The sequence below is a fragment of the Phoenix dactylifera genome, chromosome 3 (genome assembly GCF_009389715.1).
Source record: "Phoenix dactylifera cultivar Barhee BC4 chromosome 3, palm_55x_up_171113_PBpolish2nd_filt_p, whole genome shotgun sequence".
Classification (NCBI taxonomy): Eukaryota; Viridiplantae; Streptophyta; class Magnoliopsida; order Arecales; family Arecaceae; genus Phoenix; species Phoenix dactylifera.
Window position 1 is genome coordinate 21904071 of NC_052394.1, and position 27746 is coordinate 21931816.

General features: G+C 38.5%; 4 protein-coding genes across 10 annotated transcripts; 2 read left to right on the top strand and 2 right to left on the bottom strand.

Annotated features, from left to right (window-relative positions):
• The first annotated feature begins 2117 nt into the window (after positions 1-2117).
• LOC103702829 lies at positions 2118-7961 on the top strand. Of its 4 annotated transcripts, none has more exons than XM_039125002.1 (4): positions 2118-2448; positions 3513-3688; positions 6877-7066; positions 7341-7961. In XM_039125002.1, exons 1-4 carry the CDS (start codon positions 2361-2363, stop codon positions 7571-7573), a joined length of 687 nt encoding a protein of 228 aa, XP_038980930.1. In that variant the 5' UTR covers positions 2118-2360; the 3' UTR covers positions 7574-7961. The 4 variants fall into 4 exon arrangements, with proteins under 4 accessions (XP_038980930.1, XP_008783630.2, XP_008783632.2 ...); XM_008785408.4 differs by having other exon boundaries at positions 6877-7063; positions 7332-7961; XM_008785410.4 differs by having other exon boundaries at positions 6877-7063.
• A 1160-nt stretch (positions 7962-9121) lies between these two features.
• LOC103702828 (glycine-rich protein A3-like) lies at positions 9122-13358 on the bottom strand. Of its 2 annotated transcripts, none has more exons than XM_017841725.3 (3): positions 13229-13358; positions 10113-10431; positions 9122-9598 (listed from the first exon to the last, which is right to left on the bottom strand). In XM_017841725.3, the coding sequence occupies exons 2-3, from the start codon at positions 10387-10389 to the stop codon at positions 9336-9338; spliced, it is 540 nt and encodes a 179-aa protein (XP_017697214.2). In that variant the 5' UTR covers positions 10390-10431; positions 13229-13358; the 3' UTR covers positions 9122-9335. The 2 variants fall into 2 exon arrangements, with proteins under 2 accessions (XP_017697214.2, XP_038980931.1); XM_039125003.1 differs by having other exon boundaries at positions 13204-13293.
• Positions 13359-14847: 1489 nt separating this feature from the next.
• Positions 14848-19922, bottom strand: LOC103702827 (protein NETWORKED 2A-like). The gene is made up of 2 exons (XM_008785405.3): positions 19718-19922; positions 14848-17692 (listed from the first exon to the last, which is right to left on the bottom strand). Exons 1-2 carry the CDS (start codon positions 19809-19811, stop codon positions 15189-15191), a joined length of 2598 nt encoding a protein of 865 aa, XP_008783627.2. The 5' UTR covers positions 19812-19922; the 3' UTR covers positions 14848-15188.
• Positions 19923-22021: 2099 nt separating this feature from the next.
• Positions 22022-27443, top strand: LOC103702826 (serine/arginine-rich splicing factor RS2Z32-like). Of its 3 annotated transcripts, none has more exons than XM_008785401.4 (7): positions 22022-22169; positions 23468-23581; positions 24405-24444; positions 24593-24688; positions 24780-24976; positions 25079-25162; positions 26852-27443. In XM_008785401.4, exons 2-7 carry the CDS (start codon positions 23475-23477, stop codon positions 27231-27233), a joined length of 906 nt encoding a protein of 301 aa, XP_008783623.2. In that variant the 5' UTR covers positions 22022-22169; positions 23468-23474; the 3' UTR covers positions 27234-27443. The 3 variants fall into 3 exon arrangements, with proteins under 3 accessions (XP_008783623.2, XP_008783624.2, XP_026658687.2); XM_008785402.3 differs by lacking the exon at positions 22022-22169 and adding an exon at positions 24001-24078 and having other exon boundaries at positions 24164-24444; XM_026802886.2 differs by lacking the exon at positions 22022-22169 and having other exon boundaries at positions 24164-24444.
• The last annotated feature ends 303 nt before the right edge of the window (positions 27444-27746 follow it).

A 27746-nucleotide genomic window follows, 5' to 3' on the forward strand; every position in this document is an offset into this window, starting at 1 on the left:
CAAGTTTGTACAAAAACATATAGACTCCAAAACTTTAAAAATTACAACAAACACCACCTAGATAATTTATTATAGCAATGTAATCTTGTCTGTTACCGGCCCCTAACATCATTAGTGGATGCAAAGAAGAGAGATTCAAGACTAAGTTGGACACTGTTGCAGGTGCAACGGTTCCATACTTTTCGAGCCTTAACTCCGCTTCTAGTGCCTTATCTCTTAGAGAGGATATAGTGGTGCTGGTAGCAGAATAGCTCTCTATCTCGAGATTGAAGCTAGAATGAAGTTTTTGCCTTTTATCTTCCATATTCCTTTCCGCTCTCTTTTTATTGACCCCACCATGGCCTTAGTTAAGATATCTCCTTCCCATCCGAGAACCCGAACTCGCCCCTCCAACATCTCTTCTAACCTCACAAAACTTCTTCATATGTATGGAAATCAGCAATGCTCTATTTTGCCCCTACCTCACTATATAGCCAAAATCCTTTGCTTTTTAGCACCAAAGTGAGATTTGTGAGACTTTTTTTAATTTATCTCCAAGTTGTTTCTTTCTATATCCCTCTAAATCAAAATTCCAAAAGATTCCACTAAGAAATCTGAATTCTTGATGAATTAAACAAAATTTATTTTTCTTATTATCTGATCTAAATAAATGCAGAAATCAAGTACTTTTACAGAAAATTTTTTCAATTTCTTGTAGGAATCCGAGAATCTTAAAACTTAGAATTCAAGCTCAATATTCTTCTTATCTATTTTATCTATTCTATTATCTTCTTTATCATAGAGATGCAACAAGGTCATGGTCGTCCTCTACCCCTCCCTTTAGTCCATCCTTATCTAGGTTATTCGATCCTTCCATATATGTCAATACTAGCATTGTTGCCTCGAGTACCTCAACCACTTCTCACTAGGCCTCATCATTGCCACCAAAGTTGGCCGATTGGGCAATCATGATCAAGAAGACGACATTTTGGAAGTTGATGAAGTGTCGAGTAAGGTGAAGTATCTAAACTTCACAATGTTAAGGGGATATAGGATACTGTGCCAATTCATAGCTAGATGTTTGATTGTTGGTCGATGACTATATGCCCAGCAACAACCTGGTGGCACTCCTTGGGCATCCCGCTAGGATAGCCACATCCTCAACTATTCGATGCACCATCTCATTGTGCTCATCATGGCCAGTGATTTAGTTTTCCTCTATGCCACTGGCATCATCCATAGGGACATCAAGCCCCAAAGCATACAAGTTGACATAGATTTAAAATGCATCTATCGAACTTTGGGTTGGAGTAAATGATGGTGATGGTAGGGGTGGCAAAGATGGTAGCATAGTGTCGATTTCATTTATATTGGTGTAGTCACTTGGATATATGGCATGAAAAACTGATAGCATAATAAGCGACAAGAGAAGGATATGTGTATAGATTCAAGATTGTGCTACTAGAGTCGCTGATAGGCCACAGTTGAGAATGTTTCTCAAGCGAGGAGGATATCATGAAGTGGGTGAAAAGGCAATTGCAACAAGTCCTAATCATAGAGCTCTTGGAGCCCAGGTTGCTACATGTAGGCTCTTAATAACTGAAGTCGGAGGACTTCTACCTCGAGGTGAATGTGGGATTCTATACACCCCTCCAACTGCTTGATCAACCCTCCATGTGGGCATCATCTCCATGCTTGAGAGCTGTCGAAAGGGGCCAAAGAGAAATAGAGTATGATCAGCATTAAAAGAGAGTGGAGGAGGTGGATAAGGAGGACTGGGAGTTGCATGTGGTGGTTGGCATGGCGGAGGACTAGATCTTTCTTTGCCACAAGAACTCTAAATTGCTCCACAAATAGCGGTGCTAAGGTTTCTTCGATTACTCTCTCCCAGCCTAATTAAACGAAAGGATATTTTAGGAGCAATATCATCCATCAGTTATCATATGATGGTCACATGATAATTTATACCAAACCCTGCATAACTCATTTGGGTAGTTGGACCACATTGATATAGTAAATTAATTTGATAGAGTTAATTGCAATTTTAAGTTTTGGATCCCGTATTATTCATGGAAACCTGAAGGATCAAAGTGTTTTTTTGTAAAAAAAAATATAATGTTGCTCGAATTGGACTCCGTTTCCCCTTTCCAGTCCCATTCGTTTCAAGAGTCCCAGCCCAATCGGAATTCGAGGGCCGTTGCTTTCTCCCGCGACGACTGCCGAGGCGCCGGAGGAGAACCCAATCCTCGCCCTTCTCTCCATCTCTCCTCCTCCTCCTCGGGACCTCTCTGCTCTCTGGGCGTCTCCTCCCCCTCTCCTCCCTCCTGCCTCCTCTCTCTCCGTGCTTAACCCTTCTCTCGTTTGTCCCACAGTTGATCGATATGAAGAGGGCCCGATGCGTTCTTCTTCCTCGAATCTCAATTTCCCGTCTTCCACTCATTTTTTACATCATCCTGTGCTCTGTTCCGGGTAAAGAAATCAAATTCTCTCCTGTTTTTTTAAAAAAATAATATCTGGGGATACTTTGCGTGGATTTCCCTCTTATTTGAAGAGGGAAAAGAAAGTAAATTGATTGTATGCAAATGGTGAATTTTTCTTATTTGAATTTTCTTGGGAAAAGTTGAGAGATTTCGTAGGCTTCCAATTCATATGGTGAGAGAGAGGAAGAGAAAGAATAGAGTTTGAACCGATGCTAACCTCTAGTTAAATATTAGATATGATTTTCAGGGTTTACAAATAAAATTACAAAAACAAGAGTTGGCAGCGAGTTTGGAGATTAATTTATTTAATCATCACGGTGGTGAAAGGACAAGTTTTGTTTAGGGTAGGTGTTAAATTATTGTTGTTCATCAGATTCTTCATTGTTCATCAATTTTCTCCTTTTTTCCTCAAAAATACTTAATATGAGCTGGAGGGTGTTTCGGAGATTTGATTTTTATGAATTCATTTCCTTAGATGCTATGCCGATGGTTGAGTTTTGCCCCCGATTGTGTTTTTTTTTTTTCAGCTCATTGAAAATTAATATAAGAAATCGAAGCAAGAACTCAGGAAATGAAGCTTGATTAATTATTTTTGGAGTATGCTTTTTGATGGTAGTCAAAGCATAGGATGGATGCAGGTTGATATACCATGCTTGATTGTTGCATGTGTAGTTGCTTTACCTATATCTATTATGAAAGATATGGAGTATACATCCAATCCTATAGAGAGGTGTTAAGGAAGAATAGGAAAATTTGGAAATTGAGATATAGTGGAGTGTGCAGCAGTTGATAGAGTAGACAATAATAAAGTGCAAACTGAAAAGAAGATATGGTTTTCTTTGCATATGTGTATATTGATTTATCAAAAAGGTTAAATTTGTAAACACAAAGAAGCGTCATGAGTGGTGTGGTTTGATGCCTTGCTGTACAATGCTATCTAGTTGTCAATTATGTATTTGTAATTGGTTTCTATCATTACGTGGTGAAGTTTTTGAAGTTTTTAGATGGGGGCATATATTTTTGCTCAAAGTAATAGAACTTCCATTATTGCAGGAATCTTTTCAACAAAGAATGTTACACTTGGGTCAATCCAAATTTTTAAGACTCATGAATTTCTGCCTCGAAAACCAACCATTTATTTTTACTGTAAAGGAGAGAACAAGATAATCTTGCCAGATGTGAAGGAGAAACACTTCTTCTACACTTTCAAGGGCAAAGAATCTTGGCAGGTCTGCAATTCTTCCATTATGTAGATTATTATGAATTCGTTATGTTGCATAGTTATGCTACGTTCTTTTATTTATCTTCCACAATCACTAGTTTCTCTTGGTGCAGTGTGAATAACCTTAGATAAATTGTCTTAGTACAAAATACATACATAACAATCATTCTCCCATATGTTAGTGGTTGGCCTTAATTAACTGTGCTTCACCTCAGGAAATGTTATCCTATCATATCACTGGGTGTATACCTGGTTTGGCTTCAATGAAAAGTTTTTGAAATTTTGCAAGCAAGAATTACTTCATAGCTATATTTTTTTTTCTTTGGTCAATTTAATTTGCAGCAATTAAAGGTATATATGGTTGGTCGCAGTGGTGCTCCTTTGCTTAGGTATATGACTTCTCTTGAGTGCTTAGAAAAAAAAGGATGAATAATTTGGTGATGTGTGATAATAAGGTTTTGTTTTCTGAATCTACTCTTGTGTCCTCATTTTATGGTTGTCTCATGTTCTACTGCTGACTCAAACTCAAGAGTTTTATTCTAGAATTTTGCCATTGGAACTTGGGTTTGCTGTTTGTTACCCCTCTCCTCAGCTCAAGCGCTGAGAAAAGGTTATGGGTTCAAACCATGGTATGGTGGGCTCCGACCATTGATCATATAAATTTGAAAAAAAAAAATAAGTGTTCATGAGTTTTGCTCTTTTTAGAATGTTAATGACTGAATCCTGACCATTTCAATTCTGCACTCTTCTGTAATTTTTTTGTTTCATGTAAGCTAGATATGGTTAAAACCAAAGAGTTTGAAAGATATTAGCTTCTGCAGAGTTAGCAATGCCAAACTGGCTGCTGTACTTATGTGGGGAAGAAAGAGCCTTGTGTTGTATATGTTTTTCTTACTCTAAGTTCTAATAGGTTGTGGTATGTTGATTCAGTAGCCATAATCATTGCCATTACCATATTTAAGATCTTAGAAATTCTTGTAAAGATAAGATCCTATGAAAATGTTAACTCAAGACTATTCTTTTCTTCTTATAGAACTGAAGAAAGACATATTTCCGACTTGCCACCAAAGTGGATAGAAAAATGAATTTTTCTCCTCTAATTCATTATTCAAGAGTAACTCTGCATATAATTTATTTTTAGATCATCGCACCTTTTGCAATTTAAAAGGTTGACTTGATTTTTACTGCTTATTTTTGTCGATTTACAGTAACACTTTCCTGAATAATTGATGATTTATTTATTGTTTTTGACTGATATAGAGAATAAATAGAAATAAATCTATGTTGATCTTAGCATGCCTTTTGTTAAGAAATTCAAGACATAATGTCTTCGATCATATAAAGGGTTTAACAGTTGTATACAACTCTGGACATCGCCCTAGTAACAATGTCAATCTTAAGCATTCAGAACTAGTTTCTATTCTGAACAGCACAAAACCTCCATAATGTCCTCTCGGTCATATAAGCAATTAGGTTGAAACTCATTTTTTTTCATGGCTGAGCATGGATCTTGAAGTAGAGTATTACTGTCTAAATTATAAGCCGCCCTATCCCGACACTTGGGACAGCAAATGTCCCAAGACGTGCCGATTAGGATGCTAAGACAATGGCGTGACGGTTCTGTCCCAACACTCAGGATGGTACCCCGTATTGGTGTTTCACGGGACATCCCCGATGGGACTTGAGTCCTTAGATTTAAGCACTGGATAAGAGGAAGTTCTTGGCAAATCATCAACATACAGCAATTCTGCACCAAATTATGCATGGATAATTGTTATGTGATGAAGGCATAGACATGCTTGAATATTTTGCTCAATGTCTGAGTGGGATCACAGATTTATTACCTCCATACTTATATTTCAATTTGTTTCAAACATATTTGAAGATTATCTTTAAAAAAGGAAAAAATTGAAAACTCATTATCTTTCAATTAGTTCCATCATTATATTGAAGATGCTCTTTCGAAAAAAAACAACATCTGATGAAGATCAAGACATCAAGGAGATCACATTCCCCTTGCTATATCTGGCTTTTCTTCATCACTGGCATCAGCTTTTTTATTGTTATCTTTGAAATAAGAGGCCTAAAATGCCCTCCTAAAAGGTTGCGGGCGGGCCGGATCCGGACTTTGAGAAAGTAGCAGTTGGGGGCCTTTTTGGATTAGCAGAGGAAAGTGCCGTGCCAGCTGTTTGACCAAATTCTGCGCCTCCATAACGAACTATCATTTTTTTTGCCAAAAAATTTGGATATAATCAACATGTTTCCTTTTTTCTAATGAATTCTCTCATTATTCGTTATTTCCGGGTCTTTTCGTTGCATTCACTTACAACAAGAAAGAACCACCAGCGTTTGGTGCAGCACCTGCATTTTGGTGCATTCTTATTCCTTTCCTTGGTCTTTCGTTCCGTCATATTCCTAATAGTTGGATGATGAAAAGATATATGAAGTTTAGATTGAATCTTACACAAACAGTATGGAACTGAAGGTAGATATCCTATGTACCTGCATTTCTGTCAATTGGAAGGTCCAATGGAGAAAGTTACCTCTGATGTGATCTAACTGCTGTGGCATCTCGGGTGGTGGTGTTGAAAATTCTGTTATTATACTCTTTCCTATGCCAGATGCATACCACAGCTAGATGGTCCCTGCGTTGCTGAATAGAATAATATGAGTCAATTGTCCAAGTTGACCGGAAGGACTCGACATTGGCTGCTAGAGGCATGCTAATATTTAATCAGGCAAGAAAATGTTGCCAAACCTGGATTGTCTAATTTCAGGATAAGAATAGATGGTAATTTTTTTTTGAGAAGCTTGACAAAGCACACAGTTTGAGCTTTTGGCTTGTTTTTAGGCTTGAAATTTGACTTGTTTTAGCTTTGGACTTTTGTCTTTCATCAGCACCTCCATGCTGACAATTATGAGAGTTTGCCTGCAATGTCTCTCCTAAGCAAAAAATTACAACCTTTCGTAAATGTTAAGGCACTTTTTTAGCAAATCCATAATCCTCCCGTCTGCAAGCCCTAAGAGCAACCAAGGACACTCCTATACCTGTTTTTGCCTCAGACTTCTACTTTACTGATAAAGGGTCTTTCAACTGCCATCTATCAATGTTTCAGCTTTAAATACAGAAACCTAGCTGACAGGAGAAATGGTTGTTTTTAGGAAATTAACTATGATGCTTTATTCTGCTTGCAGCCTCTGACAGAGCTTACAGATAATAAGTGCAAGCGCTGTGGTCTGTATGAGATGGACAGGATAAAATCTGATGATGTTTTTGATGAGTGGGAGCTGTGTCTTGATGATTTTATAGATGGAAAATCTATACATTTTAAGGAGAAGGAGTTCAATGCCACATTCATATGCGGGCAATGTAGAGCTGGTGGTGGTCAGAATCTCTCTCTACCCAACCCCCTCCTTTGCTTTGTATATATTTGATGTTTTTGCAGTCATGGTTTTTATCCTAATTCGACGAGCTTTGCTTTTTGAAGTCTTATTAGCAGATTTGTCCAATTTTTTCTTTGAAAAAAAAAAGATTTGACCAAATTTTCAGCATGCTTGTCTCTGAAGTTTATCTTCAATAATATATTTTGCATCTATCCTATCCTCTTCATGCCATTTCTGAGTTATGACTGCCAATCTTATGTTGACAGTTGTTCCAGTTGTAGATTCTGGTGTAACTTCTAGCTCAAAGAGCGGCTCTGTGGACAAGAAAATGAATGTGGTTCTAGTGATAGTTATCAGTGCTTTGGTTTCTGCAATAGCTGCTGCGGGAACAGTTGGTGCACACAAATACTGGCAGAAGAGGAAGAGAGAACAAGACCAGGCTCGATTTCTAAAGCTTTTCGAAGATGGAGATGACATTGAAGATGAACTTGGTCTGGAGCAGATATAATGAAAACCTATAGATCGATTTTTTTTTTTAATCGACAATGTACTATATATAGTGTTCCACCAATTTCTGTTAGATGTTCTACAGACTTCGGAATACTGAATGCAGATTCTGGATCATACGCCAAGGCAACTTAGGGGTGGACAAATACAATGCTCTTTAGAAAAATTCTCGTATTTTTTAGCTGAAGTGGCGCATTGTGTTGTATCGCTACGGGAAAGGGCAGAACAGATTCAAATATACTTGGGAGTTGGGAGAGAGATACTTGAGCTGTTGATAAGATTTCATGCTGTTTTTTGTTTTTGCCAAGCATCATGAAGAAATGGCAATCAAATTATTCCTGTCCATACTTATAAGGAAATATTATCATATAAAATCTTCATTAGGCTAATCAAGCTAGCACTTTTGAAATATGTTTCTTTAGCTTTTTGTATGCATGTGAGAGAGGCTCTTCCATCATGGAACTATTAATGACCAAGTGACCATTCACTTCTATCACAGGATGGAAGCTTCTCAGACCATGCTGGCTTGATTGGAGCAAGTCATGTATTAATGCTTAACCCAAATGTACAAATCATTGGCTAATTTATGTGTTTGATCAAAGGGGTGAGAGGGGGAGCTGGGGTGGAGATGAGGGATGTGGAATAAACAGATCAAATTGGGAAACAGCGCCAGGATTTGAATCCAGAATTTCCTATGGAGGAAGGCTGCGAACAGTCGCATTCTAGTTAATTTATCAGGTTGCTCTCATCGATGGCTTATGCAATTTTGGGAGCCTTATTTGTAGGAATGAGATTTGTAGATTAAGCTAACTGATATGGGTGAATGAGATTTGTAGATTAAGCTAACTGATATACGACCGAGTCATTGCAGATTGCACCGTTAAAACTCATGCGCTATGTTCCTATAATCACCAAACTTCTTAATTATTGATTGTTGCAGAGACTGGGACCTGCTTAACATGTCAATTTATGATTATGAGAGATCGCAACCTCCAAAACATAGAAGGATCTAGCTTTCAAGGAGATTGCCAGCTTACTGATAATATAGCACTTATGCTCTGTATTGGATCATTGCAAAAAAGAAGAATTCCGAAACGACTCAGAATTTACAGAGGACACAAAATTAGATAACCAATCCACTGGTATATTATGATCATGGAAGATATGAGAGACAATCGAACATCCTGGAGTGAATCCAGCCAAGAACAAACCTGAAGCAAACATGGTTATAGATTATAGAAGATCTTTGGCGAAGCTAAAACATGACAGTGGAAGAATTCCCCTCAATCCACAATTTCAGAACCTGTAGATGAAACAAAGCATAAATGTACCCATCCAAGCAGCACATAGTCTGCTTAGGTGACTGAAACTCCAGACAAATGCCTGCATGTATCGTTTCTAAATGTAATACATCTGTTACCATGTAGTCAATTCAGAACTGGGGCAAGGTGGCAAGCCCCATAGGATAACCCAGATTACAACCCTGGCTGTCAGCAATAAGATGGTATCAATCTTCTCTCTCTTTACCTTAATACCATGCAGCCATTGATTTCACAAAAATGAAACATTAAAAAAATCCATTGGGAATAGAAACTGTACAGAGTGCAGGATAGATCAATAGAGTTTATAGGTTATATGTTCACAATATTCTGCCTATAGTCAAGCACAAAGCTCCCCCAAACAGAGTCAGCAGAAATCTATTCAATAATTAGTGGAGAAATAGAGGAAACCTAGCAACGTCAACCATCTAAGAACCTTTACAATCACTTCCACTTCTTGAACTTGCCGAACATATGGTGCTTCCCTCCAAACATTCGATGCTTCCCTCCAAACATTCGATGCTTCCCAAACCTCATATGCTTCCCATGTTTGAACTTGCCATGCTTGAACTTGCCATGATGGTATCCATGGAACATCCCATGGCCAAGATGATGATAGCCATGGGCCATATGGTGAGCCCCATAAGCAGCTGCAGCAGCAGCTGCACCCCCAGCCATTAGTGCCCCCATGCTACTAGATCCATGACCTGGATACAGAATTTCCAAAGTAAATAGCATTACAATAGTTGAAATTTAAAAAAAAAAGGAAAAATAGCATAGTATCACCAAAGGCTCTTCAAGTTATTTCCTTTTCAAGTGTTCACTGAAGTTGAGTTTTAGGAATATGTCCAATAAAATCGGAAAAGGGCTCATCCTAATGAGAACTAGCATCTTTTCTTTGGTATTTTTGTTGTTGTTGAAGCTGATGGTGGTAATGATGGTGATAATGATATATAGAAGCAACAAATATCTAAAATGGTGTTTTTTTTTAATGAAAAGGAGACTAAGGAGTTACCTCTGCTCATCTACAATGATGTTATCAGTGTTTTACAGCCTTGAAGGCATTGGCCAATTGATTATGGGAATATAGAATACCGATGGATTTATACTATTAAAATATCATGAAATGAAGAACCATGTGGTTTCTGATGAATTAACAAGGTCACTAAGCATATCATTAAGGGCTAGGAAAAATAATCACAGATGCCATATGATGAATACCATGATATGGGGGAGCAGAAGGACTGGCACCAGGATAACCTGATGGCGGGTATCCACCAGCAGGTGGATATCCAGATGGTGGGTATCCATAAGGGGGATACCCTGGTGGGGGGTACCCATGTGGAGGATATGGGCCAGGTGCTGGCAGATATCCTTGCGGCGGGTATTGGCTAGGTGGTGGGGGATATGGATATCCAGCATGGTATCCTGGTGGATGTCCAGCAAGCCCATAAGCGATGTTTGATAAAAAACCCTTTGTCACTCGTGTCGGAGCCATCAGGCTTATCCTTCCCACCTCCCATTTTCTTTAGTGAGATGACTGCAAAAGAAAGGACAAAAAACACAAATCAAAAGTATTATTCAGAAATCAAAACTTGTACCAAAAAAAGTATAATTCAGAGCATGACATGTCGAATATCTTTCAGCAATCTTGAACTCAACCAAGAACAACTAAAAATAAAGCCACATGATCCAAGAGCACAAATTGTTTAACCAAGTCCAACACTGATAAAAAAGTCATGGACGACTTTCTTATTAGAATTTTAATCAGGTTGTGACACATGCCATATATATGAATCATGTGACAAGGTGATAAACACCAAAGGACAACCAGTCTTCTTGAGGATGTAGACATACATCCATCCACGTCTCCCATGAGAAACCAACAAAAAGATTCTGATCAGACAGTGTACACAAACTACCTAAGACTGCAAACTTAGCATATATCCTTACTCAGAAGCTTGCCGAATCATGAAAATTGTTTTGGTTAACGATAAATTCTTGTAATGTCTTTCTCATAGGAGTTGTAAGGTATAGTTCCCATGCAAAGATAACATGAAGAAACTGTCACCTTCGGATGCGCACATTTTAACCCTGCAATGTATCAACTGGGCTAATCAAAATGCATTACTAGGCAACATGAGGACTTTCCAGGGTGAAAACACACACTAGCATGGACCGGTCAAACAATATTGCGAGAAAGAAAAGAAAATACATATACTCTGGTTCAGAATTTTTTTTTCTTTCCTTTTTTTTTTGAGTGTGCGCAATCCACAATACTAGACCAAAATGCAACCAACAAACCCCTCCTCCATTCTTTCCTACATTTACTAACCCAATCAGTTTCTCACCGTTTTATTTCATCTGTCATTTTATTCACTATCCATGAAGACCCCAATCTTCCTCAATAAATGGTTTCCTAAATTATTTTTTCTAGTTTTACCAAATGACAACAGCTAATAAGATGTACTGAAAAAAAAAGATCATTGTGCTCTTTTCCTGTCCTGATGTTATTTTCTTTCTGTATTAACAGCAATTCATTTGAGACTCTCCACTTTATTCAGGAGCACACATATAAACATATTTAATGGAGCATGCCTGCAAAATTATGTGTTGATCAAGGCTTTTATGTTTTCTTGTATCAGTCTGTTTTTGAGATTTCATCATGTATTAGCTTGAAATTTTGCAGCCATATGATCATCAAAGACCAACAAGTAAAAACAAAGTTCTGGTTGCTGATGTATCAACAGATGTGCACGAACTACTTGGAATCAATGGAACATCTGTGGTAACTTGTATCAGCGACGAGCAAGCAAAATCCTATAAAAAATTTGACTTACCACCTTTTCCAGTAGGAGGGAAAAAGGTCAAAGAATATATAGAAGTAGTCTAAATCATCTCAGGAACAAGCCATCTAACCAAACATTCTAGGAAGAACCAAAAACGCATGCTATCACCAATAAAGGGTGATAACAAAAATTGGTGCAAAATAAGTCAATGTGCTAATACCTGACATCTAGTTTGTTGCAAGCATTATATAACCTATCATAAAAAAATTATATTAAACTGATTCATGTATTCTCGTCACTACATATTCTCCATCTACGATCATCTTGAAAAACAAAACAACATTCCGTACCCTCTTACTTCGCTTTATGGTTTTAAATTCTAATTGCATGCACAAATAAGATGGAATATTAAATAAAACCTGCTCTTTCTAATACTCAGTGGACATGTCTGCCTATAGGCGATAGAAAAATGAATAATGAAGACAAGAGTATGCGACCAAGATTTATAATTTATTTATTTCCGTGCTTACTTGTGTGTGCTTTGTGCTAGGTGTGCAAGAATGCATGGAGGAGTATGTCCATGCATGCATGATTAGGAGTCACACTAATACATCTTAGTGGCCATGGCACCAAAGGTGCAGAATGTGAAGTCTTAACCAAGCCAATATCATATCACTTTAATGTACATTCTCGGATGTCGACTCTGTGACTCTTGTTTTCAATTAGATAAAACTTTCGAATGCAAGGTCACTCAATGTGCCTTCTGTTAGCCCTTTTCATGGTGATTTCACTCAACCCCTTTCTTAAGTCTTGACCGAGTTCCCAAAAACAAAGAAAGTCTTAACCAATTTGCAACAATAGGGTCCTCTTACACCCACTCTAACCCCCTCAAACACAAGAAACGAGAGAGCATTTCTCCAAATCCAACAGGTGACGAATAACCTGTATTCACCACTACCATCGCTGATTCAAGAACCCATGTCTACATCATCACTACACCAAATCCAAGGATAATCAGCCCATCAGAATTTCCAAACATACTTCACCCCTATACAACACAAATAATTTCGAAAATCATCATTTAATAATATTGGGGTGCAATTCATCCAATGCAAAGCAAATATCTAAATACAACAACTAATCTAAATCCTTTTTTTTTGTTTTGAATTAATATTGGATCAACCAACAACGAAGAACACCGCAACCATCACCTTGTTACGAGAAATCCCTTTAATTTCAATTTTTTTGATGTAGGCTTTTAATCACAAATTATTCTGGTTTTCTAATATCCTACCCAAAACAAAAATCCCAGCTTTTTAATTACCGACAACGAACTCCAACATACTAGAACCAAATAGAACGACAACCCACAAAATTTCAGATGATTCAAGTTTTTCCTATTAAAGAATCGCCACATGATGCTCAAATACATGGAAAACAACAAAGAAACGATTGGATTCATCACGCAATCGATCCAAAAAATCTAAATAAACAAACAGATTGATACAAAGGGGAAAACACACAATGTAGAGGCGGAAAAAACCACACCGTTTCTCCAGGATCAATCGTTAACGATTCCGGAACGACGAAGACGAGAGAGCGACAGAGATCAGAGTGGGGAGCGTTTCTTTTTTCGCGAATATATATGGAGGGGAGTATTTAATTATAGAAAGCGACGCGCTTTGCAAACGCGGTGGCGTGCGAGGCGATCGGATGGCCGCCACGTGTGGCCTGCCTTCATCTCCAAGCAAAGCATCCGTGGCACGCGTGCCGTGTGTTTACGAAGCTGTGTCTCCAGCTGTCCGTCTGCTTCTCCGTGTATTTTTCGTGAATTGGTTTACGTGTCGATGATTTGGTGGCGTTTTATGATTCGAGCAAATGAGAAGTATAGTACGTGATTCGATCCGCAGGCAGAGCGGATAAACGTGAACCTTTCGACCAAAAGCTAAAAGCTTTTTTTAGCAAAAAAAAAAAAAGCTAAAAGCTTCCGACTAATGCGTAACCTTTCGAGAAAGCCGGAAATGCACTCGCACAAAAAGTTCATCGGGCTCGATGACTGGGCCAATCGGCTCACGCCACATGGCAGAAGATGATGATGTGTGAGGTAATGGGCGCTCCCTAGTAATACTCAACGCCGCGGCGATTGGTGGCTTGAGTTGTTCTTTTCCGTGATTAGGGTGGAGCGGTTCTCAAAGTACACCGTGTATTAGGTTCAGCCGCGTGATGAGATATGGGCGCCTCTTCCCTAGGGAGAGGCTGTTCAACCGCCACAAAGTTTCCCAACCACCTCATCTTGTGGGGCCCAGTAACAAATCCTGTTTTCTTTTTTTAGGTGAAGAACAAATCCTCTTTTTGAACCAAATGCAGTATAAAGTGCTAAATTGCACACATAAGGCCCATATTCATTGAATTCTAATTCTATAACTAATTAACTTGCTATGTTTGGCAACAAATTCATGAGTTGCATCATCATATACTTTACCAAGGTTGCTTAGCATCACTTATAATCTTTATTAATGAAATACCTTCTTCTTTTTTTGAAGATAAAGGAGACTAATAAGTGTAATCCCCATTTGTCACCAAATTTATTCAGAAAAAAAGAAGAAAAAAAATGTACAGCCAGCATAAGTTAATAGCATATAAGAGAAGTAGATAATAGAGAAATATATAAGATTAAGAGGGAATAGAAACAGCTACTTCTAAGAGAATTGCTTGATGAAATTGCATATGCTTGAATTATAGAAAGAATGCACTGCTCTTGAAATGATATTGTTCGAAAATTATAATGAATTCCAAATTGTAAAAAAAATTGAGAGAGAGGGTAGAACATTCGTTTTTTCTGTTTACCTGCACGTCTTTTTTTCCCCTCGATCATCCCTCCAAAAATCCTATGTTCAAGCAGATCAGCATGAATATGCTTACATGTTATTTATAACAAAGTTATATATTTGTATACCGATAATTCCATATATATGCTAGTGAGTTAAATTTAAACCAAGGGTCCTCCAAATCTTAGCTCATGAGGAATATTAAATAGAGAATAGCAAGACAATTGTTACGATTTCGAGCAAGGAAAAAATTCAAGTGGCACATCATAAGGGACTCACACGTTCTTGCTCGTGGTTCCATGTACATAATTTATACACCATGTCTTGTTACAACATCAGTTTGAGTAGTTCGTGCACTTTCTATTAGAATCCGTTTGTCAAATCTAATGCATAATTTCAAGACACAAGAGTACTAATTAAGTCCCATCTTGTGAATGGTTAACAAGTTTTCTTGAATCAACAAACATGATGTGAAGTTTTGGTAGTCTTAGGAAAAATATAACACACCAGGCTACGTTTCCTTATTACAGTATTGTGACCCTAAAAGCAGGTGTAAAAATGAGTCTTCTAAGATCACAAAAGAAACCAAAAACCAGCTCGCAAGATGCCGAGAAAACTCTCTGCAGGTGATCGAGGAAATGACGTCGAGGACCGAAGAAGATCCACCACCAAGTCCAATTTTATGTCGGAAACCCTGTTCTTATATCACTGTATTGTTTGTGCAGTGCTGGGTTCATGCATGAAAATATTGATGGCTTCTTGGGCTTAGCACCAAATAAGAAGGTCTTCAATGGTATTTTATGCTTGCTCGATACATGCCTGAGCGACTGTTGGTGATGTTGGTTTCTTGATCCGGTCAGCTGGAAGTCCTCATGAAGCTTGGACAGAGCCCTTCCAACCTCAACCTGAAGCCCCTTCACATGATCCAGTCCAGTCTGCAGCTCTTTTGCCACCTTGTTGTTCTCTTGTTGCATGTTGAGCACCTCACCTTGGAACTTTGCAGCCTGATAAGGAGTGAACTGCACATCTTGGGTCTCACTTTCTTTTGAGACCTTCAATATTTCCTCCTGTATGCTGCAAAGTGATGAGAATCTGCACTGTAGCTCCTTCTTTAGCAGCCCATTCTTTTCAAGCCAGACTTGGAGCTCGGTGTTCAATTCTCTTAACTTCTTCTCAAGTGGAACCGATTCCTTTTTCATTGTCTGCCCAGGAGCAACCATAGCACCACCACTCCCCTCCTGTGGTTTGATGTCCTTCAGTTTCTCCATCTCAGCTTCCAAGTCTTTAAATGTTGTTTGGAATTTCTGGATTTGATGGTATGATGTGCTGAACCTTAACCAGAAGTCCAAGTTCTCCTCCAGCAGTGTATCAATATCTGCTCTAAATCTTTCTTCGATGGCTGAGGAGGTGTCTGATTCATTGACTTGGTAGAGCTTGAGGTCTACTTCTGCACAAGGGCTATCAGTATTTGCAGCATCAAATGGTACATTTATTTTTGCCATGCAGTCTGAAACTTTAGTGTCAGAATCCTCGGAGTTCTTCGGTGCACTTTCATTGACAGTCCTTTGTAATGAGCTCAGCATTTTCCTTAGAGATCGGATCTCATCATCTTTCATGGCATTGGCGCTCCTCAATTCCTTTACCTGTTCCATTGTCTCAACATGATATTCTTCATTCTTCTTTTCTATCTCAGTAAGCATTTTCTTTGTATCTTTATAGTCTCGAAGGATGGATGTGTACTCAGTTAGCAACATCTTTTCTTTGCCTTCTAATCCCTTCACTAGCAAGTTGTGCAAGTCTGGCATATCATCTAGCTCTTCTAATTGCGACTCTAAGTCGGAACTTCGTAGATTGCTGTCGCCCGAACCCATCTCCTTGCTCCTTCCTTCTTGCCGGCTATCTCCCAGTGACTTATTCTCTTCTCGATGTTTAGGGGACTGCAATTTCTCTGAAAGATCATTGAGGCTATCACAGGCTTCGGTGAAATGTGTTTCAACAATGCCTTTTCCGTCTTGAACACACTTCTCGAGATGCTGAATTTTTTGCAACTCATCTTCTGCTTGCTTTAACCTCTCAGTCAGTATATTGGAATCACCAATCAGAGTTGCCTTATCTTCCTCCAAGTTGCGCTGGTGCTTTTGAAGCTCATCTGTCTCTGATCTCAGTCTCTGAATCTGTGCAGTCTGGGATGACACTGTGAGCTCTAAGCTGATGACCTTATCTACGAGCTCGTCAATCTTTTCTGCAAGCTCCACCACAGATGTATCAGAGCTCATCTCCAAGTGTTCCTTTACGTTCTGGCATATTGACTGTAACTCTAGCCTCTCTGGTTTGAAAGCACAAGCTTCATTCTCTCTATTCATGGTGTCAGAATTTTGCTCCGTGTTTTGATCAGAGTTCTCCTCAATCTCCATCTGAGACTGACCGCACTCAACTCTAAGTGCCTTCAGCTTCTGCTCGGCATCCTTGACTCGTTTTGACTCTATTCTTGCCTCCTCCGTCGATCTCTTTTGCTGCCTGTGCAAGTTCACTAAGGTATCCTCGCAGGACTTAATGGCTTTCGCTGCGATCAAAGCTCGGGCATCATCATCTTCAATGACTGCACTGGCATTGAAAGTATCTTGTAATGAAGAAACCTCCTCTTGCAGCTCGGTCATCCGCCTTTCTATGTCCCAGTATTTTCTTAGTCCACTCTCATAGGAGCTCTTGACAAACTCCTTCTCGGTCTGCAGCACTAGGATTTCCTTCTGAAGCCTGTCAATCTCTTTCTGTGCCTTCTCTTTACTAATCTGAGAGCTAATCCTCCTATGGTTCGTCTTCTTCAAGGCAGGCTGGTTTTCTCTAGGCATGCTTCTCAAACTAAATGGTGGGATTTCTGCCGGTGGCTTGGGAAATTTACTGCTGTCGATAGAAGTGATTGCCTTTGGAGAGCTATCATCATCATCATCATCCATTTCAAACTGGACTTGGTCAGGGAAAGCAGTTGCAATGGTGTGGTTGGCCTTGTGCAATTCTCCTGATATCCGATCATACCTATCAGCCAATGCTTTGTATGCTCTGTAGGTTTCATCAACAAAGTTCAAGAGCTCCGGTCTCCTCCTGAAGTATAGCTCTGCCTTCTTAGCAAAGGAATCAGCATCCTCCTCTATGAGCTTGACCATGGATTTCACCTTCTCCTCCATCTCTGCAGACCAAAAAACTCCAGAAACTTTAGATCATGAACTACCAAAACACAAATTTGCAGTGTTCTCTCAGGGGAAAAAATGTAGTGAACATATACAATATCGACATGATTATTTTGTTCATAAATAAGCAACATTGCGTCTTAGACTCCCTTTTCTCAAAAAATATAAGAAATCATGAAGAAAAAGGAAACACATCAAAGCTATTCGTTGTTCTCTCAGAGCAAAGGACAAGAAGATAAAAATATAGACTGCCTAGTATCATAAAACTCATGAAAGAATTGGTTAGATACCTCCTAAGAAAGTTATTATGAGTGACAGATAAGATTTCAGTTAACTTTGAAATTGAGCCAACCTGTAGACACATTCGTTACAACAATGACAATTTTTTTTAAGAGAATGGCTTGTCTTGATTAAGAGGGATACAGATTCTGAAATGTTTGAATGATTTGTAGCCTTCAATAGAATAGTGATATTTATGGATTACTTGATAAGTTCAACACATTATCAAGAATAAGTGTTAAAAATTCGATTTAGTAGAAAGAATCAAATAAAGCAATCATGCTGTCATTTTTTGTCAAAAATAGATGAATATGGACGCCATAGAAGAATAACCTACTCCACTATGCATTCTAATATAAAACCCAAACTCCCCGGAATGTTGAGCCCATAGGACTTCTTGTTCTCTATCTCCCTGTGCTATACGCCTATACCTAGTCTAACTTTAAGTTACCAACCCTAGGCTGTTCAGTTTTGAGGGAAAGGAGCAAGAAAAGTGCATTTTAGAAAGTTGGAAGCATATTTATGAAAATAAATAAAAATTATAAAATAATTTTAAATTGTGGGATCATAACCATCTATAACATGTAATGTGCACATTTCTGGGTCACTCAACACTATAGAAAGAAGGAGGGAAATATGGTCAACGGAAAAATAAAGAAATGCCTTTTGTTTGAAATTTTCAAAGAATAGAGATGAAAAGCAGCATTCCTATAGGAATAAAATTTTCATATTTTATGAAAAAGAAAAATCCATGAAGGATATGAAAAGGATACTTTTCCACTAGTAGAGAATTGAGATTTTTTTCCAAAACTATCCTCAAGCCATCAAAATCAATGAATCAGTAACTTTTTCAAAAAAATAGATGCTCAACCAAATATAAACCATTATGTAATAGCTACTTTTCCATAGTCAACCATATATGTTAAAATCATTTTTTCAAACATCATATTCTCAGGAATCAGCTTTCTAAAAAAAATACTTTGATGAGAAAAAAAAAATCCCGCAATGAGTCCTATAATTTCCCAAGTATCACATATGTTAATCATAAATTAATAACATGCTAAGATTTACTTTGAAAATATGTTGAAAATATTCTAACAACATAATCATACTTTGCTTGTTTTACTTATTGCTTTGATGTCACTTTGGAGATATCTGACAAGAATTTATTTATTGCTTTGAATGAGAGAAACAAAAAGGCGCACCACCTAAAGTTCATCAAATTATACAAGTAATAAAAGATTTTACTGAGCAACCATCTGTACTACCTCTTGCATTCATAGCATATGCTACATGCTATTCTTTCAAAAAAGAACCAAAAGAATTGCTTGGTGAAATTACAGGAACTCACTGTTGCTGGAAAATTATGATGAATTCCAAATTGCAAAATAAATTAGAGAGGGAGGGAGGGGGTTCTCTTTTTCTATTCAGCCAGATAATTTTTTGCAAAGATCCTATGCTCAAGCAGGCCAAATAACATTAAAATGCTTTCACATGAAAATAAAACATAAAGTTAAAAAATGAAAATCCCGTTCTTATTATTTTAAATTTAAATTTGAAATGCATTACAAATGGTAATCATATCGGCATATTTTATGATTGTGGCTCGTATGAATTAAGTCTGCCATCACTCATACGTAGTATATGAAAATGTTCTTCGAAGAGAAACAAATGAGCATCAAAACTTGGCCGTATTAATGAAATGTTTAGAAAAACATAATATAATGGAGATCAAGGAGTCTAACCATGGAGGTTGTTGTCGAGCCATTTGGACTGTTTGGTCCTGATGTGGCTGGCCCACCACCAGGAATAGGCGTTGCTCGCCGCCCTCTGCAGCATCTTCTTCCCACCTCCCTCTCTCTCTCTGGACTTATACTGGATCAGAAGATCCCATTAGAGAGAAGTGAATAAGCTGTGGGGGGGTAGGGGGGGAAGGAAGAGGAGAAGGCAGAGGAGGCGATCACCATGACGAGAGGTTTGAATATTTTTTTGCTGGTAGGAATAATTAGAGGCCCGGACGTTAGAGGACAAGATGCAATCCGGAAGACGGGGTAAACTTGTGGGGCGAGCGCTCTAATAGGAAGGGAGGAGGCGAACGGGTTAAGCCTCTTATGGTTGATCTGTTACTTTGTTATACGTAGCTTAACCATCAGTAAAAGCAACCATTTGTTCTCATAAATTTGTTGGGTTAAGCTGTATGATTCAAGGTTCAAACCGAGTGATTCCAATCCATTGTTAGGATGAATGTGATTCTGCATAAAATTTGTAAGAAAACTAACTTGATCCACTCTAAACCCAACCCATCATTTGTGATATTCATGTGAGATTCATGAAGCCAATGCACCTTTCAGCTCGCGCATGTGCATCGGGAGGCGAAAAGGGGCGTAGACTGAGCTGCCTCCTTTCTATCTCTTGACTCTGCTGGCTGCCCTCACGCTAGATCTATGTGAGTAGCCGTTGTACCCACACAAATAAAAAAAAGCCAATGCGCGAATGACGTCCATCATGCAATAAACTATATTATTTATAGTGAATGCGGTGTAGTACATGTCAAGCTTAGGCTTCATGTTTGATGTATTTCTTGAATTAGATCATCACGAGCATTTTTTTTTAAAAAAAAAGGATTGTTTGGCAATGCATTAAGGCAGAAATCTCCAAGCAACATGCAATGCATACATTTTCCATCATATCTTCAATCACCCTCTCTAAGTGCAACGGATAATTTGGAGAATATGATTATATAAGAGAAGCGGTTTTTGAAGCAAACTTATTTTAATGGGCTTCTAAGTATCAAATATTTGTAGCTGGATTAGACTTTCAAATGACTCATTTTTATAATATCTAATTTTGTTATTCTTTCAATTACATCAAAAGAAATGATTAAAAAAAAGAAAAATGTGCATCAAGGAAAAGACCATTTAGTTTTTTATTAGTTCGAGCAAAATATCCTAGACTAATATCCATGTCCACCATGAACCTCCCAAAACTATAGTATCTCAAAGCGAACTTTGATGGTATGATCAATACCTGAGAAGTTGAGGGATTGGTTTCATCGCCATAGATTGCAGATGCCATATAGCCATACATCCAACATTTTTCATTATTCCCTTTTCCATCTATAATTTGCTCACAAGCATGGGCTAGAATCCTTTATACAGTAGCCAATTTACGGCAAACATATGCGAGCTACATGTGTTTTCAAAACTATTAGCAATTCAAAGTATGGTGGGCAATTGCTTAGCACCTTACCTAGTGGATCTCTATCGAATTAATGCTAATAGAGTTAAGCTTAAAGCAAAGTATGCATCTAGAAAAAAGAAAAATTTAAAGCTAACCATATTTCTCTAGGAGATAACTAAGGAAATAGTTTGCTACCCATAGCGTGCAAAATTGATCGCGAGAAGAGATGAACCTTCATTTTTTTAATTTTATAGTGACATGGTTTTATCATCGCAGGTTGATATTGGTATCATGTTTGAGTGTTTGTAATTGAGGAGCTTGCTATCTTTTTCCGACTATAATGATATATTTTACTATAACTTGGAATAGGATTTATTAGAAGTTACTATCATCTTTCTATGGTTCCATATTTTTGTTCATTGCATTCCATATTTCTATCACACGTCGAAATGCAATCTCACAAGAAAGCCCCTAGATTGCCATCCAAATAAAGCATCTCTATTACGTCGGAGCTATCACATCTATAAAGTTTGAAGACATTATGAAAGCAAGAAAAACCTCGTCCAATCCTTATTACATGGCAACCAAAAACATCAAGTTACATTCATTCGAGAATCCTCTCGCTTTTAATTCAAATCATTTTCCTTCTATATAGATCATGAAATCAAAGGATGGGCAAGCCCATTGGAGAGCCTCCCATCAACTTTGTTCCACATGAATCACTACCATCCCTTCAATCACGGGTGCAGTGCACCCCCCTAATCCACCCCCTTACGAAAATGTGGCAAAAAACAAAAATAGTAATGTTTCATTCTATTTAATCACTTACCCATACAACTTTTTGTTTGTGCGAGAGCTACACACAAGGAACGCAGGCAATAGCTGATCCGGTCAAGACCATCTGAGCCGTCCGCTCAAATCCCGAGTCCTCTAATACTTATCGCGAAGCCCCAGCCTGCCTGCCTGCGAAGCGTCCTCTCGAGTGGCTAGGGTTTTCCTCGCTCAGGCGTCGCTCAGGTGCGGTCCTGTCTCGACTCCAGATGCCAGGGTTTCTTGTCCGAATTTTCATTCGAATCTATCGTTTCGTCGATCGATTGGTTCGATATTACGTCTCTTCCACTCTCAAGGAAGATTTTTGTGGATTTGCGATGTTTGTTCCACGCTTTGATGCTATTAGATCTGATCTGGTTTCCTGCTGTGATCACAATTGAATGTTCTTTGTTTCTGGTTTGTCTTTTTAGTTTTTTCTTGGTTTTGGTCGAATAGGCGTTAGTATTGAGATCAAATAGTTTCGATGCCTGCGATATTATTTTGATTTGAGGGAGCTGTAATAGATTAGGGTTTGGAGAGAGATAGAACCGGGGAGGGATGGAGGGTTATATGTGGTCTGAAATTTCTGTTTTTTGTTAGCATTTCGGCATTTCTTTGCGACTTGTTATTTCCCAAACTTTTAGCCTAATTCGTGAGCGTAGTTGTTCCTTTAGATAAATCTAGAGATCTGCTGAGCATTGGAACGGTCCATTCGTCTCGGCATGACTCGAGTTCTGGACATTCTCTTGGTATCAGTGTTTGATCTAAGATTTTCTCCTAATGGAAAATTTGGCCAAGATCTGTAAAATATCAAGGTTGAGATGAGCACCCACACGCCAAACTTTGAAGGTTGTGCTTGGAGTCTTTCAAAGTTATGAATTTTTGTTATTGTTCAAGATTGTATTTTCTTGGTTTTTGAAAAGGAGTTTTTTTTTTTTTGAGGAGTTTTTTGGTTGTTGAATAGAGAATGAGATGGTAAAGAAAGCAAGAACGTCACATCACAAAATTATACCGAAAAGGTTGAAATTTCCATTTCCTGGTTTTAGTGCTATTGAGAAATTATATTATACAACAAAAAACGCACTTAAAATGTGCACTTCTTATTATGCCTCCATGAAGGCAGTCCTGAACTATATTTTGTACCACCTTAATACTATTAGTAACAAAGATGTGATGAAAAGAACATTGTATATAGAAGTACATGTCTGGTAGACAAATATGTGACATACATTTAATACTCACTAGAGTATATGTTTAATTATGTGTTCATCTATGAAACTTCATTGTATAGCTACAGTATGGTATCTAGTATAGTTGTATTCTTCTTCTTCTTTTTAAAGACTTTTTAGTTGATAATTTTCATCCCAGTTCCTTCTTTTGTTTTTCCATTTTATCTTGATTCCAGTCAGCTGCTATATGCATATGCACATACAGTTGTTTATCAGAATTTTGTGGTATATTAATTTCTGGATATGTGTTTTGCTTATTTTTAATTTGAGTTGCAGCAAGAAAATGCCTCGCTACGATGATCGCTATGGTGGCACGCGTCTTTATGTTGGTCATCTCTCATCTCGCACTCGACCACGTGAACTTGAAGACCTTTTCAGCAGATATGGAAGGTAATATAGCCAACTATATTGCAGTACTGCATGCTTTGTTTCGATTGGTGTGCAAGTGTGATGATGTTGTTAATGTCCATTTTGTATGTTTACATGCCACATCTTGTTCCGAGTAGCTGCCAATTGTCCTAACAACAGTCCACTGATTCTTTTCTATATCTAGTGGTTCTACATGTCATTTATCATCTATAATTTGAGTTTTCCTCCATGACTAGTTGAGACACGAGTCCTTGATCCTTGTTTGCTTGTGGCAGTATTTTTATTGCTTATGGTTTTACTGGAAAAAGTCATTTCTTATTCAGACTCTCGTTTAAAAAATTGGCACATCTTTTGCATGGGTTTTTTTGATTCTAACTGTTTGATATATTGTGATGGCAACCTTTCCAGTTGCTGTTTTTGAAATCTGTTTATTCAATTAGTTGTAGTGCGGACCTTGAAGTGACTCCCTGAGGTGATATCAGACATAGTCCTTTGCCAAGCCAGTGTTTTGTGCTTGGGTATATGTCTCTTTTCTTTTTATTATCTTGTGAGAAGGTTGAGAAAAGGTGTCTGTGTGTTTTAACTTGAACGATCTTGTTGAAGGTTGTTGGGTTTTTGCCCAACCAGGAGGTCTGTGGTGAGAGGGTGCCCTTGGTGGAATTGGTGGCTATTCTTGCAAAGTTTATAAGAGACTTTGGCGATTCTTTCTGTAGTGTTATTGCGTGTTTTTATGGAATTGGCTGCAACCACAAAGTGGTGTTTTGTTCTTCTGAGGGGCGAAGTAACATACCCTCCGCTCCTTAAGTCATGATGGCCTTACTGTTTCTGGCAACCATTTCCGCAGAGTACGAGATGTGGACATGAAGCGTGACTATGCCTTCATTGTATGTATACCTCTACTCTATGCGTTACTCTTTCTTTAGTTATTATTTGCTTCTTGACATTACATTTGTTAGCAACAGTAATGTGCTCTTCTTCAAGTATGAGCTTTTCCCCTATTGCTTTTTTGGTGTCTGCCCACCACTTTAATAGGAATTTAGTGATCCACGAGATGCGGACGATGCTAGATATAGCTTAGATGGGCGAGAATTTGATGGAAGTCGTATTATAGTTGAATTTGCCAGAGGGGTATGTCACTTAAATGGTGCTTAAACTGAATATTACTATAATTGATTCTTTTTTTCTGGCCCTGTTGTATAACTTTTCCCACCATTTATAGGGTCCACGTGGTCCTAGAGGTTCTCGGGAATATCTGGGAAGAGGCCCTCCTCCTGGATCAGGCCGTTGCTTTAATTGTGGAATTGATGGCCATTGGGCTCGAGACTGCAAAGCTGGAGACTGGAAGAACAAATGTTATCGCTGTGGTGAAAGAGGTCATATTGAAAGAAACTGCCAAAATAGTCCCAAGAGTCTCAGGTAGGCTATTTTTTACAACTTGCATTGGATTCCTTTTTGATGAATTATTTACTGGAAGTGCCAATCTGGATTTGACTAACTGATTGCTTGTTGATGTTGCAGACGTGGACGGAGTTATTCACGATCCCCATCTCCTCGCCGTGGTAGGAGCCGAAGTCGGAGCTACAGCCGAAGCCGTAGTTACAGGTATGCTAAACATATTGTATGGTTCTAAACTTTTTCCTGAACAGTTAATGGAATTCAGCTGCTTTTAAACATACTGAAAAAAATAAGTCCTGATAACATCTTGCTGGCTTCAAGTGTTTCAATTAGTTTGGTGGGAACACATTAGAGCTTTTGGACTGCAAACAGATTTCGATCATTTGATGTGAATTTGCATTAAGCTGAGAATTATATATCCTTGTGAATGCAGAACGATCAGTGTTTTGGATGAGGGCATGATGCTAGTGTAAATTTGAAAAGTTAAAATATGGTAAATTCAATATAGGGCTGTTTGGACTGTTTGCTATGCCTTGTGTGATTTGTGTCATGTAGATTGTACCCCTGATATTGCCTGTTGATTAACCAATTTCATCATTGTTTGCCTTTTTTTGGCTGTCTTTTTTGCTTGTAAAATATTTTAACCTTTTACTATTTTTATCATAGTACTACATTTGTGTGGTGCGCATGGACCAGTTGTTTGAACTTGCTATTTATTTTTGGAGGCCTTAGTTTCAAAATTTTCTGTCAGGTGTCCCCCAAACTCGGTAAACATGGATCATTTGGAAAGGCTAGTTGAGGGGTTTTTCTAGTTAGGTTTCAGCTTTTTATCCTTTTTTTTTGGGTGGGTGGGCCTTCCCCCCATGGTGGTGGGTGGTTGTTACAAGTTGGAAGGGCAAATGACTTGTCAAATTTGTTTTATTTATTATTTATTTTTAGTTGATGTGCTTTTCACATTTTAGTGAATGGGTGCATATCTGCTTGCTTGCTGGTCTTGTTTATTTTTACTTGAGGTCGTCTTTTGTTTCTTTGTTCCAAAGGGGGAAAATAGGCCTAACCAATCTCTTGAGCAAGGTTCGCCGTCTTAGTATCGGACTCCGTATTGACGCCACACTAGCACAGTATCGGTACAGTATGGTACAGAATTTTTTTTTTTGGGTATACTGAGTGTCGGTACGCCACTTGTACCGGATACCAATACTGAATTGGTACAGTACGCCCAGTACCGTCCGGTTCGGACCGGTACTGCATACTATGCTCTCTAGAGTCCTTTTTCCAGATCTACTGTTTTTCTTTTCTTCATTTCTCCTTTCTTTATTTCTTTTCTTTCTTTTATTTGTGGTGATTGGTGGTGGTTTTGGTTTCAGGAGGGGTTTTGGGGAGAGCTGCAAATGCGACTTATAAGTAGCACGTTTATTTACAATCTGGCTTTTGTTACCTTTCTTCTTTCAATAAATAATATTGTAGGGTTTTGTTAAAGAAAAATTTGGGTTGATAGTGAATTCTTCCAGCATACTGTTTTAGTTAACAGAATTGTGTCCCGATTTTCGCAATTCATTCAGGAAAAACTTTTACGTTTTGGTTAAAATCAAGTAGCATGTTGTTATGACAGAATATGCACTCCCTAGATCAAGGAGTGCAAACATCAGGATCTACATCCTCAAAAAATCAACTCGATGCATCCCTCACTTTAAGTGTGCCTCATTGCTGTATTTGCGTGCGCGGATTCATTTAATAGCAGTTAGTCTTTTGTTTTTTATTTGGGGATATTGTTTGTCGAATCCCTTGGGGGCCCTTTGGGTGTTGAAGAGCTCTCTCTCTTTTTGAATGCAAATCTCATTACATATTGCTAATGTAGTTCATGAGCATTTTTAACTTTGTGCTGTCTATGATCAGTCTGTCCAGGTCTCCTGCACCCAGAAGGGATGGGCGCAGTCTCGAACGCGATGACCGGAGATCAAGGAGCCCTAGATACAGCAGGAGCCCGAAGGCAAGGAGCCCATCTCCATCTAAGGGGAGAAAGCACAGCTTGTCACCTGATGATAGCAGGAGCCCTCCACCTAAAGAACGGAGGCAAGCTGAACGCAATGGGTCAGATTATGGTGAGAGCCCGAGGAGGGAGGACAGCAGGAGCCCTATGAGCCAGGAGCGAGAGAGCCCTCCTATGGGCCTGAGGCATCGGAGCCCTGAGACCAACGGGAGGAGCCCCAGCCCTAGGGATGACAGGGATGATGGTAACCATGTCTCTCCTAGGGGCAGCGAGTCCCCCCAGGACTGAGCGCTGCTGAAGTTTGCTATTAGCTAGTTAAAGAGTTTGTGGACTCTCTTAAAACGAGTGACTGATGAATGTTGCTTGCTTTAAAATTGTCGATGAAATACTTGATCTCAGTAATTGACTCTTTATTGTTGTTTGTCTTGGATACTGAGGATATGTAATGAATGATGTGGAGCACCTGGACTGATGGCATCTACATATGTTATTGGGGCTGATAGCACTTGCATTTGTTATTGGGGATGTTGACAGTCCGGGTTTGATCAAGCCAGTGCTATTTGAGCTAGACCCCATTTAAGTTCTTCCTAGCAGTTAATGGTGAAACAATATTTTATTTATTAATGATTACTATATTTTTTTTTGTAAATAATTATTATAATATGATGTATATTTCGTTGTTTATTTTGATTTGATTTTAATTGAGTTGAACATGAATGGGTTAGGCATTGCTCTAGCTTGACTCAACATGTGAGATCCTGCCAGGCCGAACATGAGTGGGTTGTGTGACAACTTCTGATC